This window comes from Artemia franciscana, unplaced genomic scaffold, assembly GCF_032884065.1.
Source record: "Artemia franciscana unplaced genomic scaffold, ASM3288406v1 Scaffold_692, whole genome shotgun sequence".
Classification (NCBI taxonomy): domain Eukaryota; kingdom Metazoa; phylum Arthropoda; class Branchiopoda; order Anostraca; family Artemiidae; genus Artemia; species Artemia franciscana.
This window is the reverse complement of record NW_027067087.1, coordinates 1-18,508: the sequence shown is the minus strand read 5'-3', so window position 1 is coordinate 18,508 and position 18,508 is coordinate 1. Positions and strand designations below refer to the sequence as shown.

Below are 18,508 nucleotides of genomic sequence, written 5' to 3'. Positions count from 1 at the left end.
TATTATCCTCCTTGGATTTCAATTTTAGAAAGGCTAGGTTCTCTTTGAGTTGCAAAGAAAGTGTATGTACGATTCTGCAGAGGGTAATTTTATCGTAACAAGAAATTCGAATTCTACTTTCCTTTTTTTCTCATTTTCATTATGAAATTTTGGGTATCACCCGTTGTCACTGTGGTACTTGTGTATGAAAGTAACTGATACATTTTTTAAATTAATCAGTTTATTGTTGAAAACGGATTTGTCAAATCACTGTTACATTGAGAAAAGACAACAGCTTCCTGAAACGGTAATTTTCTTTCCTTAAGCTGCTACAATTATAGTTACTTTTTACCTTAAGTTGAACGATTAGGTGAGGACGATAATGTAAAGGAAGAAACGGCTTACATAAAATAGTTTGAACTCTGCTCTAGGAAACAAACTTAATTTGAATAATTTTTATACCCTTCCTGCTTTTATGCGCCGTTGTACTTAGGGACACCATATAAGCTGGTTAACAGCCATTATATCAGAATCTTTTGGGTCTTGGATCTTGTTGTGTAAGAAGACCCTCTATCAACATTATTTCACTGGGGGTTAAGTTCAAGTTTTATTAATTGAACTGTAATCAATTTTAATACAGGAAGTCTCCTTGTTGGAATTTGAACTAACTAATTCTCAATGAAGCTGAGAAATGAGACCGTATCATGACTCAAGAATCTCCGGCAGAAATTCAAGGATGACCTGGATCCTTGGGGTGGCTTCCGCCGACACGGGCGTCATTGGTAAAGGACTGTCTGAAGAGGCTGCTGCTGAGAGATTGGTTTCAACTACGTCAGTCATCCTATCTTCCATTGGTGCCGGTCAGGATGGATCATCGTCTGGTTCCCTTTGAAAGTATCATGACGACACGAAACATTTTAAATTCATTCTGTAACAGACTAGAATACTATATTTTACGAGGGGTATAATGGATAAACGACTAATACTGCATCCCAGTGCACCAAATCAGATTACTACCCGGAAAACCCAGAATTTTCTGAGACAAAGTAAGCACGTGTCAGCTCGGACATTATGTAACTACTTAAAAGGGGATTCTTATCTCACGACCGCCACCTCCAGTTCTAATTAATAGGATATCAGTTTCTGGGTATTAGCCAAAAATATTCGGAACTTATTAAGTGTTTATATGGATTGATTGAAATATTTCTTGCCTTCATGCACAGTGATAAAATTAAAAAAAAACAAGTTTTTTTTTAACTGCAAGGAGCGATATTAAAACTTAAAACGAACAGAAATTACTCCGTATATGAAAGAGGTTGTCCCCTCTGCAACGCCTCGCTCTTTACGTTAAAGTTTGGCTCTGTCACAACTCTACTTTTTAAAACATTATTTTTTTTTCTCTCACTGTTTTGATCGGATGATTTTGATGAAAAAGGATGGGGAAGGAGGTCTAGCTGCCCTCCAATTTTTGGTTACTTAAAAATGCAATTAGATATTTTATTCTTTGTACGAATGTTTTTGTTAGTAACAAAACATGTACCTTGCAAGTTAACGTTCGTAACGAACTTCTATATTTGTGTATTGTTATTACGTATGTGAGGGGGTTTGCCCCCTCGTCAATATCTCACTTTACACTAGAGCTTGAATTTTATCCCAAATCTTTAACAATGACCCCTGAACCACAAAGGCCGTAGAATAAATAACTGAAAATACTTCAGCTTAAAGAGCAAGGTATCGTGAAGGAGACGAACCCTCTTATATACTTAATATTTTGTGTTAGTTTTAAGTTTTAATGCTACTCATTACTTCCAGATGAAAAATTTTTTTTATCTATTTTCTCATTGTTTTTTTTTTAAATAATGCTAGAAAATCCTGCGCCCCTTCATAGAAATTCTCTTCCCTCATGATAAATTCCTCCATAGAAAGATCCTCCCATGTAACCCTCTCCCCCGACCCACCCCCACCCTAACGCGAAAAAGCCCCCCTGAAGACGTCTGTACAGTCCATAATAACCATTTCTATATGTAAACGATGATCAAAGTTTGTAATTCGCAGCCCTTCCCCCGGGAACTGTGGAGGATTAAGTTGTCCCCAAAAACATAGTTATTAGGTTTTCGACCAAGTTGAACAGAATGGCTGTCTCAAAATTTTGATCCGTTGACTCGGGAAAAAATGTACGTGAGAGAGGGCCTAGGTGCCCTCCGACTTTTTGGTCACTTAAAAAGAGCACTAGAACTTTTAATTTCTTTTAGAATGAGCCCTCATGCAACATTCTAAGGCCACTGGGTCGATACGATCACCCCTGGGAAAAAAACACGCATCCGTGATCTTCCTCTGGCAAAAAATACAAAATTCCACAGTTTGGTATATAGGAGCTTGAAACTTTCACAGTAGGGTTTTCTGATACGTTGAATCTGATGGCGTGATTTTTGTTAAGATTTTATGACTCATAGGGTGTTTCCCCCTATTTTCTAAAATAAAGCAAATTTTTTCAGGCTCGTAATTTTTGATAGGTAAGACTAATCTTGATGAAACTTATATATTTAAAATTAGCATTAAAATGTGATTCTTTTGATGCAATTATTGGTATCAAAATTCCGTTTTTTAGAGTTTCGGTTACTTTTGATCCGGGTCGCTCCTTACTACAGTTTGTTACCACGAACTGTTTGATAGCGTATGTACTGTACAGTTACTCAGTGGTTTTCGCTATAAATTTTCTAATCAATTTTCCGACTGTAATATTTTATCCGAAATTGTATCTACCTCTTAGGAGTGATTAAAAGCTATAGTAAGGCCTTTAAACAAGAGCGTTAAAAAATTTGAACCCTTATAATATTGTGTTGCGACACCAACACTTTGGTTTTGCCGGTTTTTTTTTTTTTTTTTTTTTTTTTTTTTAGCATCTCGATTTCAGCTTATTCCTAGAAGGTGGTAATGGTCTAACCTCTGCGGTTTTTACGGAGAGTGTGGACCTTAGGCCGGATTGATGAATATGACTGCTTTTTGGAAAGCTTCGTAGAACTCTCGCCTGGATCCAAAAAACTTGTTTCTACCCATTTCTGTTCGTGATTTCAGCTGAGTTTATCATTCGGTTTTTCGCACTTGGGATTGCGGTAGAGAAATGGTATTAGATGTGCCTCTTAAACCTTAAAAGTTCTCTCATATCTAAAGAAATTAGAGTTTATCCTTTGCTCCTTTTTAAGTGATGACGTTAGAAACTTGGCCTACGGCAAAAAAAGTCAACTTTTGAACTAAGACAGATTTTTTTTGACGGCAGTCGATAAGTCTTGATGAGCTGATCAAAGTCTATGTCATACATTTCTTGGTAGAAAAATTCCTTCATGAGATATACCAGTTTGAAAGCTTTAAGGGGCTGACAACTTGGTAAGACATGTAGGGGACTTGGAAGTAATATTCGGCTGTAAGGCCACAATCATCTTCAGTAATGAGGGTTTTTCAACTTATGTGAGTTGGTGTACCTGGTATTTATTCTAAGGTCCTTACAGATTAACAGCTTCAGCGTTTAATCGAAGGGAGGAAACAAAACCAAAGTGTTGCTCTCGCAATAATTTACTCGGCGAAGCCGAAAAAAGGTTGCTGTAACAGCTCATGTTGCCATTGCAACTTAGATCTAGTTTAACTGTTAAACTACAATGACAGCTTTGCATTATGTATGTGCAGTACTGTGGAGTAAACATCGAATCTCATCTTCAAGTATGGCTGCAACTAGCAAAACTCGAAAAGAAAAATCTGAATTGAAAGGCCGGAACAACTAACTAGATAGATTAAGTGAACCGATTGAACTCGAAAATCCCATGTTAAAATAGAAAATTTATATTCAAAAAGTACTCAAGTATTCATTGGTGGAAGATACCGCTTTTAATATCAGGCCGTAGCTTCTTGAAGATGCTACAAATGTTTTCTAGGATTAAGTTTTTTACCAGAAAGAATCGTTTCAGATCGCCCTAGAGACCAGATTGACATGCTGGTATAATTAATCTGCTATTTCCGCCAATGATTAAGTGCTATTTGAAGAGTTTTTGACAATCGACGGTCTCTAGAGAATTGAGAGGCAGAAGGCTACCCTAACATCAGTTTTGAACCTCGATATTTTCAAGTTCACTTAATAACGGCCTTAAAACCCTCCATAAGGCGTGTCGTGTCGAAGAATTCAGCCTAAAACGCTAGAAAATATTGGTCATAATTTTCAGAGAGGAATGCAAAGCCTAAATGACTGAGATTGATTCATCCGCAATGTGACCAATCACAACTGTTTCCTTTTTTTTCACTTGACTGTAAAAATACAAAACCACCCATCGACTTTGGGTAACGTTACAAAAAAATCTAAGTTGTCCATGTGGCCTAAAATCAGGTTTTTCATGCTAAAATCGATTTAACTGAATTTTCTCTTCCGAAATTTGTTTTCTCCAAATTAAGCCCCTTAGTCTAGCGTACTTTGAAAGTTTCTTACCTATAAGAGAAATTTTTCGTCCATTTTGAGGTGCTAAGAATCGATATGTTTTTTTTTCATTTCTAAATAGTTTTGCCCCTTAGGCTCGTAGAATAAGTCACTAGCCGATCAGAGACGGGCATCATGAATCAGTTACACACCGTTTTCATTAATTTTTATCTTCACTGAGTTCGCTTTTTCTCTATCTACATTTCATGGGAGTTAAACGGAGAAATAAATTATATAATTGCCCGAAATCAATTAAATTTTCTAAGGTAGGGGTGTAAATACAGGTGGTTGGGTTAATTAAACTCTAGAATCAGTAAAATTTATTTTGGCTTAAATAACATTTATTTGGTATGTATATCATAAAATAATGACCCCTGGATTTGGAGAAACATCTTTGGTATCTTCATGATAAAAAAATAGAAGTCTTTATTTTGAGAAAATAGAAAAAGGGACAGTAATGCTCGTCCAAATTGAGTTGATCTACAAAGTGGACTATCTGGATAATTATAGTGAGGTCAGACACTTGGAACTTGTCTCTGAAAATACTGAACAGAATGCCATGAACGTAGATCATAGCTATTCATGACCCAACGAAAAATATAACTAATCAAACAGTTCGTGGTAACGAACTATACTAAGGAGCGACCCGGCTCAATAGTAAACGAAACTCTAAAAAACGAAATTTTGATACTAAAAGATACATCAAAATAATCGGATTTTCATGCTGATTTTAAATTAAGTTTCATCAAATTTAGTCTTTGTCATCAAAAGTTACGAGCCTGAGAAAATTTGCCTTATTTTGGAAAATAGGGAGAAACACCCCCTAAAAGACATAGAATCTTAACGAAAATCCCACCATCGCATTCAGTGTATCAGAGAACCATATTGCAAAAATGTCAAGCTCCTATCTACAAAAAAGTGGAATTTCGTATTTTTTGCCATAAGACAAATCACGGGTGCGTGTTTATTTGTTTGTCTTTTTTTTCCCAGGTGTCATCATTCGATCAAGTGGTCATAGAATGTCGCAAGAGGGCTCATTCTAACGGAAATGCAATTTCTATTTAATACTAAATCAATTTGAAAGCCATCAAGAAAGACACAGTTTTAAATGGTTAATTCTCCTCTGCTGGAATGGGTTCTTCAGCCTTTGGGGCATCTTGAGAGCAGAGCATTTAGAATAAGGTGGTAGCCCTTAAAAGGGTTGTTTGGGAGGGCCCGGCTGATTGGGCGCTAATAGACAGGGAAAACCCCTCTTATTTGGAGCTTGTGTATTTTGTTACAGCTTTAGTGCCTTCACTAACAGCATGCTTGGCAAGTTCTCCGGGTAGGAGCAGCCTCACAGCAGTTTGAACCTCTCTGCTAGTGATGGTGGACCTCTTGTTGTAGTGAGCTAGACGAGAGGCTTCCGCAGCAATCCTTTCAAAGATATCGTTGACAAAGCTATTCATGATGCTCATTGCCTTGCTAGAAACACCTGTGTCGGGATGCACTTGCTTGAGAACTTTGTAAATGTAAATGGCGTAGCTTTCCTTCCTCTTTCGTTTCCTTTTCTTATCAGTTTTACTAATGTTTTTCTGCGCCTTACCAGCTTTCTTTGCTGCTTTTCCTGAAGTTTTTGGAGCCATTGTTAATAGATTCTTTAACAGAATCCAATAATCAAATGAATAGCGTTTCCAAAACTCGACCCGTAACTTACCCTCTAACTTCTCTCTATCACTAGCGCGACTGAATATCCAATACATGTTTATTTTCAAAGTTTTACAATTGTACTTTGGAAACCGCCGTACCCGGGTTAACATTATTCTCTGTGCGCGAGCTAAGGAATTTCGGCCGTGCTTGTGTTTGTTTGTAATGGCTTTATTCAAATTTTCGACTAGGAGGTAAGCTTTTGGGGTATGAAACCTATACTAAAGGATAAACAGGTCATTTTTCTACAAGTAGACATTTTTTTAGCGCTTCATTTGTCCTAATTTGCCAGCAAATGGGCAGAGAACAGTGGAAATTTGTCAAAACTAGTGTTCAATCTCAATAAATACCTTTTTGCTAGGAATTTATATCCTCGATGTCCACTTTTTATTTTTTATTAGTGAAATCCAGTACAAGAGCTTTCAGAGAATGTAACATAGATGCATGTGTGTTTGCAAAATCTATTCAAATTAATTCCGAAACTCCAGCTAAAAACACAGAAGATAAAGCAATTAGAAACGACACCTAAATTTGAGGCTTAAAGTGTCAAACTCGTATTTTAATGAAAATAAATTTCATTTTATTCTAAATTTATATTTAAAAAGACAAGAATAACATTGTAAGGTTTCCGAGATGCGGAGGGTTGGGAGCGGAAGTGAACCGTTTTTATTTGTTTTAATCACAGCCTATAGAAAAGTTCAATATACATAAAGCTTAAAACAAAATTATTTGCAACCTGAGAAATGTCCCTTTCTACAGTGTATTTTCAATTTTGCTTAATATCCAACAATAGAAAGCACAAATTAGCCTAATTGTGAAAAAAAAATTGACACAATTACAATCATTAGATTTATATGAATAAGTAAGGAAAGAATATATGCCTTTTAGATTTTGATATCTAAATCTCTAGTGATGTTTGACACATTTGCAATCATTAGATTTATATGAATAAGCAAGTAAAGAATGTCTGCCTGCCTTGTAGATTTTGATATCTAAATCTCCTTTGATAGTAGTACAGGAAGGATATGAGGTGGACAAGGAGGCTTCAAAAAACAAGCATCTCAGAATTTCTTTTTTTTATGCTTTTTAAACAGAATCCCTTTAGAACAACAGTTTTCAACAAAAGAAGAGTCAAAGGAACTTGGATGCATTTTTTTTTATCTCTTTTTTCGAAACAAAGGCTTTTATTACTTATAGTCATGTATTTCAAAAAGCCAAAGGTACTGAAATTTTGAGGCTTTTGTGTCAAATTTGTATTCTAATAAAAACAAATTTTACTTTATTTTAGCATTATATTTAAAAAAAATGAAAATGGCATTGTAATTTTTTTGAGATGTGTGTGGGGGGGGGGGAGGCAAAGTTGAAACAAACCGCTTTCATTTATTTCGATCATGAGCTATCTGAAAGTTTATTATACTTTCCAGTCAACAAGGAATTATTTTAAACCAGAGAAATGTCCCCCTTTCTGCAGTATGTTTTCGAGTTTTGCTTAAAAACGAACATAGAAATCATAAATTAAATTAAAAAACAAAAACAAAAAAAAACTCAAAAAGTTAACTGACAAATGGCAAAAAATTTTTGCAAAAGTTAAAAACGCAAAACAAACTGTTGTTATATGATCACAAATAAAATATTATCACAAATAACTGCTATGTAATCCACAAATAAAATCATTTTTATAGGCTTATGGCGTCTTTTATTTCAAAAGACCAAAAGCAGTGTTGGAACAAACTAATATGTTCAATGCTTAGCATTGAAATGCAATATATTTCAACGGTGAATACCAGCTAAAAGTCCGTTTGCTGTTGTTTTTCGACCTCTAAATTAAAGAGCAGGATTGTGTTCTATCCCCCTTTATATGTATCATTTTGATGGACTTCGTCTTAAGGAGCACAGGAAAGGCAATTGGAGACCATGGAATCAAATGGGGAGGAAGAACGCTCCTGGACTTAGATTATGCTGATGATTTAAGCATATTAGATGAAAGTGTGAGCAAAATGAATGAATTTTTAGAGGTTTTACGAGTTCAGGGTGCTAAAATAGGCTTGAAAATTAATGTTAAGAAGACTAAGTCACTAAGGCTATAGGAATAAGTGAAGATGAACAGGTGACATTAGGTAACGAAAAGATTGATCAGGTTGGGAGCTTCAGTTACCTAGGTAGTATTATTAGTAAAGATGGTGGGAGCAGTGAAGATGTTAAAAGTAGAATAGTTAGGGCCCAGGGTGTTTTTTCACAGTTAAAAAAAGTTTGAAAGAATAGAAAGATAAGTCTACAAACCAAGATTAGAATATTGAAAGCTACAGTGATGACAGTGGTCAAGTATGGCTCTGAAGCATGGGCACTCCGAAAAGCAGATGAAAATTTACTAGATGTTTTCCAGAGAAATTGCCAACGGATTGTTCTGGGTACCCGGCTGACTGACCGTATTTCAAACAGTAGGTTGTACGAAAAGTTTGGTTCAATCCCGCTTTCTGGGGCTATAATGAAAGAAAGGTTGAGATGGCTAGGCCACGTTCTACGGATGAAGGATGACAGATTACCGAAGATTGTCCTTTTTGGCCAACCGTCTGGGGCTACACGGAAAGCAGGTCGTCCTTGTCTGGGTTGGGAGTGATGTCATAAATAAAGATTTAAAGGAAATGGGAACTTCCTGGGAGGGTGTAAAGAGGAAGGTTTTAAATAGATTAGGTTGGAGAAGGAGCGTGCGTAGCTGTGTTGGCCTCAGGCGGCTTCGTGCTGCAGTGAGTTATTAGTAGTAGTAGTAAATTAAAGTCCATCGGATGCCTTTTGTTATGGTTTGAAACTCATGATTTTGGGCTTCTTTCTCAGAGTCAGTTTACAAGGAAATTCATTTGCTATCTAAACTGTTGCCAGCTTTTCATACTTGTTTATTAACTGCAAATAACTAATGCAATAATATACTTGTGTCCAAACTATAAGGTCCAGCGGCAATTTAGTAAGAGTAGGAACACATTTTCCTCCGTTCCTACTATCTTCATTCCAACATGATAAAATAGGCTTGTGCAGTTGAATAGCAACAACTATTTCCTTGAATAATCCCATGATGAGAATAAACAACTTTATTCAAATATGCAAGGAAAAGCTAAATACAATAAAATAGCAATGGTAATTTGTTTGCAGAATACGAATCAGATATTGCACCTGAGACGAAAAGAAAAAAAAAAGTATTTACCGACATTTTAAATGTACAATATAAAAAAGGCTCATAGAACCGGGGCTAGAAAGTGTTTAAAGATTTGTTGGCCTTTAAAAAGGCCGTTGGGTAGGGGGACAGTTCAAAAGGCATTTGGAAATCATTAACCACCAAAGCCATACAATGTACGACCTTGACGCTTCAGAGCGTAGACTACATCCATAGCAGTTACAGTCTTTCTCTTGGCATGTTCTGTGTAGGTGACAGCATCGCGAATAACATTTTCTAGAAAAACTTTAAGAACACCTCTGGTTTCCTCGTAAATTAGGCCAGATATACGTTTTACGCTACCACGGCGAGCCAGTCTTCTAATTGCTGGCTTTGTGATACCCTGGATATTGTCGCGAAGAACTTTGCGATGACGTTTTGCGCCTCCTTTTCCAAGCCCCTTTCCTCCTTTTCCTCTTCCTGTCATATTTAATACGATACCGTAGCAATCAGCTGTAAAGTTTTTGACAAACTAACAAGTTTTCTTGAAAGCCCGTTTAATTTATATTACCAAAGGCTTTCCCCACAAATTGTTACTCTATCGCGCGGCTGGCGCTCCATATAAATATAGACACTAGATATCTGTTCCTTGTTCATTCTTTTCAAGAGAGGCAATCTATCAACATGGCTAGGACAAAACAAACTGCGAGAAAATCAACTGGTGGAAAGGCACCTAGGAAGCAGCTTGCGACCAAGGCTGCACGTAAGTCGGCTCCTGCTACTGGTGGGGTAAAAAAACCACACAGATACAGGCCCGGAACCGTAGCCCTGAGAGAGATTCGTCGTTATCAAAAGAGTACCGAACTCTTAATAAGGAAATTGCCCTTCCAGAGACTTGTGCGAGAGATTGCCCAGGATTTCAAAACTGACTTGAGGTTCCAGAGTTCGGCTGTGATGGCCCTACAAGAAGCCAGTGAGGCGTATCTAGTTGGACTTTTTGAAGATACCAACTTGTGTGCCATTCACGCCAAGAGGGTGACCATCATGCCAAAAGATATTCAACTTGCCCGTCGTATCCGTGGCGAGAGAGCTTAAGTACCCTAATTTCTATGCAATTGCATCTTAACCAACGGCCCTTTTAAGGGCCACTAGATGGTTTAAACAAACACGCAAAATAGCGTTAAACAGCCTAGTGTTCCGTGACAAAAAAGGTATGAGTCAAGGGCCTGTTAGATCCGAAACATCTAATGAAAAGGAAACACGTCAAAATGCCAATTTAGGCCAGCCTAATAAATCCAAAAATACCCAAAAAATGAATAGCTCCCAATGGGACCCAACAAGCCTATGAAAATGCTTTTGATGGAATGTCATGAAAAAGACGGAGGCCCCGTTTTCTAATTCTCTTTGACTATTACGTCGATAATATATTACTTTGTATACAACAAGCAAATTGAGCGTTGCCTTTGAAACAGGGGACTTTTGTTTTTTTCGTATTAGGGTTTAATATGGGTTCTTGTTTACCTGAAATTTCGCAAATCAAAGCCAGGAACAGTAAAAGCAATTTGAGAGCAGAGCATTTAGAATAAGGTGGTAGCCCTTAAAAGGGCTGTTTGGGAGGGCCCGGCTGATTGGGCGCTAATAGACAGGGAAAACACCTCTTATTTGGAGCTTGTGTATTTTGTTACAGCTTTAGTGCCTTCACTAACAGCATGCTTGGCAAGTTCTCCGGGTAGGAGCAGCCTCACAGCAGTTTGAACCTCTCTGCTAGTGATGGTGGACCTCTTGTTGTAGTGAGCTAGACGAGAGGCTTCCGCAGCAATCCTTTCAAAGATATCGTTGACAAAGCTATTCATGATGCTCATTGCCTTGCTAGAAACACCAGTGTCGGGATGCACTTGCTTGAGAACTTTGTAAATGTAAATGGCGTAGCTTTCCTTCCTCTTTCGTTTCCTTTTCTTATCAGTTTTACTAATGTTTTTCTGCGCCTTACCAGCTTTCTTTGCTGCTTTTCCTGAAGTTTTTGGAGCCATTGTTAATAGATTCTTTAACAGAATCCAATAATCAAATGAATAGCGTTTCCAAAACTCGACCCGTTTATATACCAACTACAGTTCGCGCGCAATTCTTTTCTCAGAGGAACTCAGTTCGCTGGCTGGAGTATAAATTGTTTGCGCATTCAAAAACAGACATCATTTTCAATTTGTTCGTGTTTAAAGAATCTCAAGGAATTTCGTAACCTAGAAACCATGTCAGGAAGAGGAAAGGGTGGAAAAGTGAAGGGAAAGGCAAAGTCCCGTTCAAACAGGGCAGGTCTCCAATTCCCAGTGGGAAGGATCCACCGTCTTCTGAGAAAGGGCAACTATGCGGAGCGAGTTGGTGCAGGCGCACCCGTTTACCTTGCAGCGGTGATGGAGTATTTGGCTGCCGAGGTCCTTGAGCTTGCTGGTAATGCTGCACGAGATAACAAAAAAACTCGTATCATTCCTCGTCACCTTCAGCTTGCCATTAGAAACGATGAAGAACTCAACAAGCTTCTGTCGGGGGTCACCATTGCCCAAGGAGGCGTTTTGCCCAATATTCAAGCAGTCCTTCTACCAAAGAAGACTGAAAAACCGGCAAAGGCTTAAATGAATCTAATTTTTAGCTCCAGGCCCAACCCCCAAATTAACCAACAGCCCTTTTAAGGGCTACAAATTAATTGAATTGCTCTATAGCATGTGACCATCTGGAAAGGACAAAGCTATGAAATTTAGGATACTGAATGTCAAAAGGAAAACTTTCACATTTGCCTACCTAGTAACAACGCGTAAGAATTGACTGGAGGGGGAAACATTTTCCTTGAAAATCGTTAAATTATACCCCAACAAAACATGAATAAATATTTCAAGCTTGCCCTTTTGTTACAAGCAATAAAGTCTGCTTTTACATTGATCTCGTTACAAAGCATAGGACTTGAGAGGAAGCTCATTTTCACCTAAGAAACCAATAGATTATACGCAAAAATTGAGGAACTGTTTTTAAAAATAAACCAAGAGCCTCTAATTCGACTAATCTAAACTAGCCTAGGAAGCCATAGGGTAGTCATCAAAGGTAGAAACATTTGTGGGAGACTTGTCGTTTTTGTTTCAGAAGGAAAAAAGTTTAAAAAAACAAAAAACAATGGATAAACATATTTTGATTCTTTCTAAATATTTGTCTACTAAAAACCTTGCTTTATGACTCTAAAATTAGGCATTTTGTTTCTTTTCAGTTTGTGAATCAACATTCATTTTGTTACAAAATCTTTCAGCCAACGGCCATACCACGTTGAAAGTACCCAGTCTCGTCAGATCCTGGAAGTCACACAACGTCGGGCCCGGTCAGTACTTGGATGGGTGACCGCCTGGGAACACCGGGTGCTGTTGGCATCTTTTTTTTTGTTTTTATTATGATTTCTTTTTATTCAAAGTAAAATAATATTCTTTAACAAACTCGTTTCCTTATTCTAACAACACCAAGATGATTATATTTTATATAAGAGAAAAAAGAGAGACTCAATTGGACATTTCCCTGATTCCATCTATCGGTAATAAATAAATGCGAGTCAACTGTTTTGGCTTAGATGATAAGCAAATAAATGAAGGCGAAAATTGAACAGCCACAACAGTTGACTCACATTTATTTAAGCCAATAAATAAAGTCAAAAATTGTAACCAAAGTGACATTATAAGCCCCCAAGATATTTTAGTTGACCATTCCAGCAACTAAATCAAGTTGAAAGCCACCAAGAAACAGACAGTTTTAAATGGTTAATTCTCCTCTGCCGGAATGGGTTCTTCAGCCCTTGGGGCATCTCCTTGATCGGTCAAATATATTGGGGGCTTATAATGTCACTCTTTGATCCCAATTTTCGACTTTATTTATTGGCTCATTAGCTAAGCCAAAACAACAGTTGACTCACACTCATTCCTGATCTCCAAAAAGTTGGCGTGTAATTTAGTATATTCCATTGGGGGCACTTTACCAGTAATTTCTGATAAAAGCTCACTGAACAGTGTATTTATGTCCAAACCGTCTTCATATATTTTTGGGCTCAACTCCATTGTACAGTTCAACTACTTTTGTCTTTCAGTAGCATCTACACCAAAAATTTGCTCATTCCTTCAATAGCGCCGCGTAAACATCTGACTTAAATCAAAGACTTTACTTTAAAGTTAGTCTTTGATTTGTCCATGTCCAAATCCTCTTCATATGTTTTCGGGCCCAACTCCTTTCTACAGTTCAAGTTGCCTTGGTCTTTCAATAGCAAAAGTCTACTTGTTCCTTCAATAGCGCCGCCTAAGCAACTGTCTTAAAGACTAACTTTAAAGTTAGTCTTTGATTGGTCTATGTCCAAAGTCCCTTCAAATGTTTTCGGCCTCAGCTCCATTATACAGTTCAACTGTCTTTCTCTTTCAAGTGCATCAATGTACTTGCTCCTTCAAGAGCGCCGCACAAACGACTGACTTTTATCAAAGACTTCAGCCATAAAATCTAGTCTAAGATGGTGTTTTTTAGACAGCAATAGCACTAGAATGCAAAAGTAACTATTATACAACGTGTTTTGGGCTCAAACAACAGCTAAATTATACTTGAAAGGGAAAAGTTGACAGTCCAAATGTCAAATTAATAGCATTATAACTTTCTGAACAGAGTTTCGAGCATTTGCTTTGATAGCCCTGAAAAGGGCTGTTTGATACTGTAGGATAGACCTATTGCACACATTACTTTTTCGCTGGTTTCTTAGCCACTGACTTTTTAGATGCCACTTTCTTGGCGGGAGCTTTCTTGACTGATGGCCCCTTCTTAGGTGTCGACTTCTTTGCTGCTACTGCTTTTTTGGCAACAGTGGGTTTCTTGAAAGTCTTTACAGGTTTCTTGCTACCAGCCATTGGCTTGGTAGCCTTTTTGGATGAAGTTGACTTTTTAACTGCAGTAGGTTTGGCTGTTTTCTTGACTGAGGTCTTCTTAGCTGTGGGCTTGGTAGGCTTTCCAGCCTTGGGGTTTTCGGCCTTGATAGGCTTTGCAAGCTTGAAAGAACCAGTTACGCCAGTACCTTTGGGATTTATAACAATTCCATTTGCAAGGCAGCGCTTCAAAGCTTGCTTAAGATGCATATTCACAACTTTGGCATCATTGCCAACCTGAAAATTGGCCATTATGTATTTGAGAATGGCCTGACGGCTAGATCCCCCGCGTTCTTTCAGGTCAGCAATGGATTTGGTGATCATTTCGGTGTATTTTGGGTGGTTTGCTGGTGCCTTGGCTTTTTTATCCCCTTTAGGTTTTGCAACCTTAGCTGGTTTTGGAGCCTTTGCTTTCTTTTCCTTCTTGGCTGGTGAAGCCATGCTCTGGGATTCTACAGATGTTGGTGCCACTTGAGCTTCAACTTCAGACATTTCCAATTCTTTTCTAACTTCTCTCTATCACTAGCGCGACTGAATATCCAATACATGTTTATTTTCAAAGTTTTACAATTGTACTTTGGAAACCGCCGTACCCGGGTTAACATTATTCTCTGTGCGCGAGCTAAGGAATTTCGGCCGTGCTTGTGTTTGTTTGTAATGGCTTTATTCAAATTTTCGACTAGGAGGTAAGCTTTTGGGGTATGAAACCTATACTAAAGGATAGACAGGTCATTTTTCTACAAGTAGACATTTTTTTTAGCGCTTCATTTGTGCTAATTTGCCAGCAAATGGGCAGAGAACAGTGGAAATCCGTCAAAACTAGTGTTCAATCTCAATAAACACCTTTTTGCTAGGAATTTATATCCTCGATGTCCACTTTTTATTTTTTATTAGTGAAATCCAGTACAAGAGCTTTCAGAGAATGTAACATAGATGCATGTGTGTTTGCAAAATCGTATTCAAATTAATTCCGAAACTCCAGCTAAAAACACAGAAGATAAAGCAATTAGAAACGACACCTAAATTTGAGGCTTAAAGTGTCAAACTCGTATTTTAATGAAAATAAATTTCATTTTATTCTAAATTTATATTTAAAAAGACAAGAATAACATTGTAAGGTTTCCGAGATGCGGAGGGTTGGGAGCGGAAGTGAACCGTTTTTATTTGTTTTAATCACAGCCTATAGAAAAGTTCAATATACATAAAGCTTAAAACAAAATTATTTGCAACCTGAGAAATGTCCCTTTCTACAGTGTATTTTCAATTTTGCTTAATATCCAACAATAGAAAGCACAAATTAGCCTAATTGTGAAAAAAAAATTGACACAATTACAATCATTAGATTTATATGAATAAGTAAGGAAAGAATATATGCCTTTTAGATTTTGATATCTAAATCTCTAGTGATGTTTGACACATTTGCAATCATTAGATTTATATGAATAAGCAAGTAAAGAATGTCTGCCTGCCTTGTAGATTTTGATATCTAAATCTCCTTTGATAGTAGTACAGGAAGGATATGAGGTGGACAAGGAGGCTTCAAAAAACAAGCATCTCAGAATTTCTTTTTTTTTATGCTTTTTAAACAGAATCCCTTTAGAACAACAGTTTTCAACAAAAGAAGAGTCAAAGGAACTTGGATGCATTTTTTTTTATCTCTTTTTTCGAAACAAAGGCTTTTATTACTTATAGTCATGTATTTCAAAAAGCCAAAGGTACTGAAATTTTGAGGCTTTTGAAAAAAAATGAAAATGGCATTGTAATTTTTTTGAGATGTGTGTGGGGGGGGGGAGGCAAAGTTGAAACAAACCGCTTTCATTTATTTCGATCATGAGCTATCTGAAAGTTTATTATACTTTCCAGTCAACAAGGAATTATTTTAAACCAGAGAAATGTCCCCCTTTCTGCAGTATGTTTTCGAGTTTTGCTTAAAAACGAACATAGAAATCATAAATTAAATTAAAAAACAAAAACAAAAAAAAACTCAAAAAGTTAACTGACAAATGGCAAAAAATTTTTGCAAAAGTTAAAAACGCAAAACAAACTGTTGTTATATGATCACAAATAAAATATTATCACAAATAACTGCTATGTAATCCACAAATAAAATCATTTTTATAGGCTTATGGCGTCTTTTATTTCAAAAGACCAAAAGCAGTGTTGGAACAAACTAATATGTTCAATGCTTAGCATTGAAATGCAATATATTTCAACGGTGAATACCAGCTAAAAGTCCGTTTGCTGTTGTTTTTCGACCTCTAAATTAAAGAGCAGGATTGTGTTCTATCCCCCTTTATATGTATCATTTTGATGGACTTCGTCTTAAGGAGCACAGGAAAGGCAATTGGAGACCATGGAATCAAATGGGGAGGAAGAACGCTCCTGGACTTAGATTATGCTGATGATTTAAGCATATTAGATGAAAGTGTGAGCAAAATGAATGAATTTTTAGAGGTTTTACGAGTTCAGGGTGCTAAAATAGGCTTGAAAATTAATGTTAAGAAGACTAAGTCACTAAGGCTATAGGAATAAGTGAAGATGAACAGGTGACATTAGGTAACGAAAAGATTGATCAGGTTGGGAGCTTCAGTTACCTAGGTAGTATTATTAGTAAAGATGGTGGGAGCAGTGAAGATGTTAAAAGTAGAATAGCTAGGGCCCAGGGTGTTTTTTCACAGTTAAAAAAAAGTTTGGAAGAATAGAAAGATAAGTCTACAAACCAAGATTAGAATATTGAAAGCTACAGTGATGACAGTGGTCAAATATGGCTCTGAAGCATGGGCACTCCGAAAAGCAGATGAAAATTTACTAGATGTTTTCCAGAGAAATTGCCTACGGATTGTTCTGGGTACCCGGCTGACTGACCGTATTTCAAACAGTAGGTTGTACGAAAAGTTTGGTTCAATCCCGCTTTCTGGGGCTATAATGAAAGAAAGGTTGAGATGGCTAGGCCACGTTCTACGGATGAAGGATGACAGATTACCGAAGATTGTCCTTTTTGGCCAACCGTCTGGGGCTACACGGAAAGCAGGTCGTCCTTGTCTGGGTTGGGAGTGATGTCATAAATAAAGATTTAAAGGAAATGGGAACTTCCTGGGAGGGTGTAAAGAGGGAGGTTTTAAATAGATTAGGTTGGAGAAGGAGCGTGCGTAGCTGTGTTGGCCTCAGGCGGCTTCGTGCTGCAGTGAGTTATTAGTAGTAGTAGTAAATTAAAGTCCATCGGATGCCTTTTGTTATGGTTTGAAACTCATGATTTTGGGCTTCTTTCTCAGAGTCAGTTTACAAGGAAATTCATTTGCTATCTAAACTGTTGCCAGCTTTTCATACTTGTTTATTAACTGCAAATAACTAATGCAATAATATACTTGTGTCCAAACTATAAGGTCCAGCGGCAATTTAGTAAGAGTAGGAACACATTTTCCTCCGTTCCTACTATCTTCATTCCAACATGATAAAATAGGCTTGTGCAGTTGAATAGCAACAACTATTTCCTTGAATAATCCCATGATGAGAATAAACAACTTTATTCAAATATGCAAGGAAAAGCTAAATACAATAAAATAGCAATGGTAATTTGTTTGCAGAATACGAATCAGATATTGCACCTGAGACGAAAAGAAAAAAAAAGTATTTACCGACATTTTAAATGTACAATATAAAAAGGCTCATAGAACCGGGGCTAGAAAGTGTTTAAAGATTTGTTGGCCTTTAAAAAGGCCGTTGGGTAGGGGGACAGTTCAAAAGGCATTTGGAAATCATTAACCACCAAAGCCATACAATGTACGACCTTGACGCTTCAGAGCGTAGACTACATCCATAGCAGTTACAGTCTTTCTCTTGGCATGTTCTGTGTAGGTGACAGCATCGCGAATAACATTTTCTAGAAAAACTTTAAGAACACCTCTGGTTTCCTCGTAAATTAGGCCAGATATACGTTTTACACCACCACGGCGAGCCAGTCTTCTAATTGCTGGCTTTGTGATACCCTGGATATTGTCACGAAGAACTTTGCGATGACGTTTTGCGCCTCCTTTTCCAAGCCCCTTTCCTCCTTTTCCTCTTCCTGTCATATTTAATACGATACCGTAGCAATCAGCTGTAAAGTTTTTGACAAACTAACAAGTTTTCTTGAAAGCCCGTTTAATTTATATTACCAAAGGCTTTCCCCACAAATTGTTACTCTATCGCGCGGCTGGCGCTCTATATAAATATAGACACTAGACATCTGTTCCTTTGTTCATTCTTTTCAAGAGAGGCAATCTATCAACATGGCTAGGACAAAACAAACTGCGAGAAAATCAACTGGTGGAAAGG

At 37.3% G+C, this 18,508-nt stretch overlaps 7 protein-coding genes and 1 non-coding gene across 8 annotated transcripts; 3 read left to right on the top strand and 5 right to left on the bottom strand.

The window, feature by feature from the left end:
• Positions 1–5,649: 5,649 nt before the first annotated feature.
• LOC136043504 (histone H2B-like) lies at positions 5,650–6,279 on the bottom strand. The gene has a single exon (XM_065728419.1). The coding sequence runs from the start codon at positions 6,235–6,237 to the stop codon at positions 5,692–5,694; it is 546 nt and encodes a 181-aa protein (XP_065584491.1). The 5' UTR covers positions 6,238–6,279; the 3' UTR covers positions 5,650–5,691.
• Positions 6,280–9,444: 3,165 nt separating this feature from the next.
• LOC136043508 (histone H4-like) lies at positions 9,445–9,756 on the bottom strand. Its single transcript, XM_065728428.1, has one exon. It carries the CDS (start codon positions 9,754–9,756, stop codon positions 9,445–9,447), a length of 312 nt encoding a protein of 103 aa, XP_065584500.1.
• Positions 9,757–9,926: 170 nt separating this feature from the next.
• On the top strand, positions 9,927–10,413 carry LOC136043513 (histone H3). Its single transcript, XM_065728432.1, has one exon. The coding sequence runs from the start codon at positions 9,954–9,956 to the stop codon at positions 10,362–10,364; it is 411 nt and encodes a 136-aa protein (XP_065584504.1). The 5' UTR covers positions 9,927–9,953; the 3' UTR covers positions 10,365–10,413.
• Positions 10,414–10,864: 451 nt separating this feature from the next.
• LOC136043515 (histone H2B) lies at positions 10,865–11,348 on the bottom strand. Its single transcript, XM_065728434.1, has one exon. The coding sequence runs from the start codon at positions 11,297–11,299 to the stop codon at positions 10,928–10,930; it is 372 nt and encodes a 123-aa protein (XP_065584506.1). The 5' UTR covers positions 11,300–11,348; the 3' UTR covers positions 10,865–10,927.
• Positions 11,349–11,515: 167 nt separating this feature from the next.
• On the top strand, positions 11,516–11,896 carry LOC136043503 (histone H2A). The gene has a single exon (XM_065728418.1). The coding sequence runs from the start codon at positions 11,516–11,518 to the stop codon at positions 11,894–11,896; it is 381 nt and encodes a 126-aa protein (XP_065584490.1).
• Positions 11,897–12,557: 661 nt separating this feature from the next.
• LOC136043518 (5S ribosomal RNA) lies at positions 12,558–12,676 on the top strand. Its single transcript, XR_010621632.1, has one exon. It is a non-coding gene; the product is annotated as a 5S ribosomal RNA (ribosomal RNA).
• A 1,290-nt stretch (positions 12,677–13,966) lies between these two features.
• Positions 13,967–14,796, bottom strand: LOC136043512 (histone H1-delta-like). The gene has a single exon (XM_065728431.1). It carries the CDS (start codon positions 14,684–14,686, stop codon positions 14,012–14,014), a length of 675 nt encoding a protein of 224 aa, XP_065584503.1. The 5' UTR covers positions 14,687–14,796; the 3' UTR covers positions 13,967–14,011.
• Positions 14,797–17,891: 3,095 nt separating this feature from the next.
• On the bottom strand, positions 17,892–18,320 carry LOC136043514 (histone H4). The gene has a single exon (XM_065728433.1). The coding sequence runs from the start codon at positions 18,262–18,264 to the stop codon at positions 17,953–17,955; it is 312 nt and encodes a 103-aa protein (XP_065584505.1). The 5' UTR covers positions 18,265–18,320; the 3' UTR covers positions 17,892–17,952.
• Between the last annotated feature and the right edge of the window lie 188 nt (positions 18,321–18,508).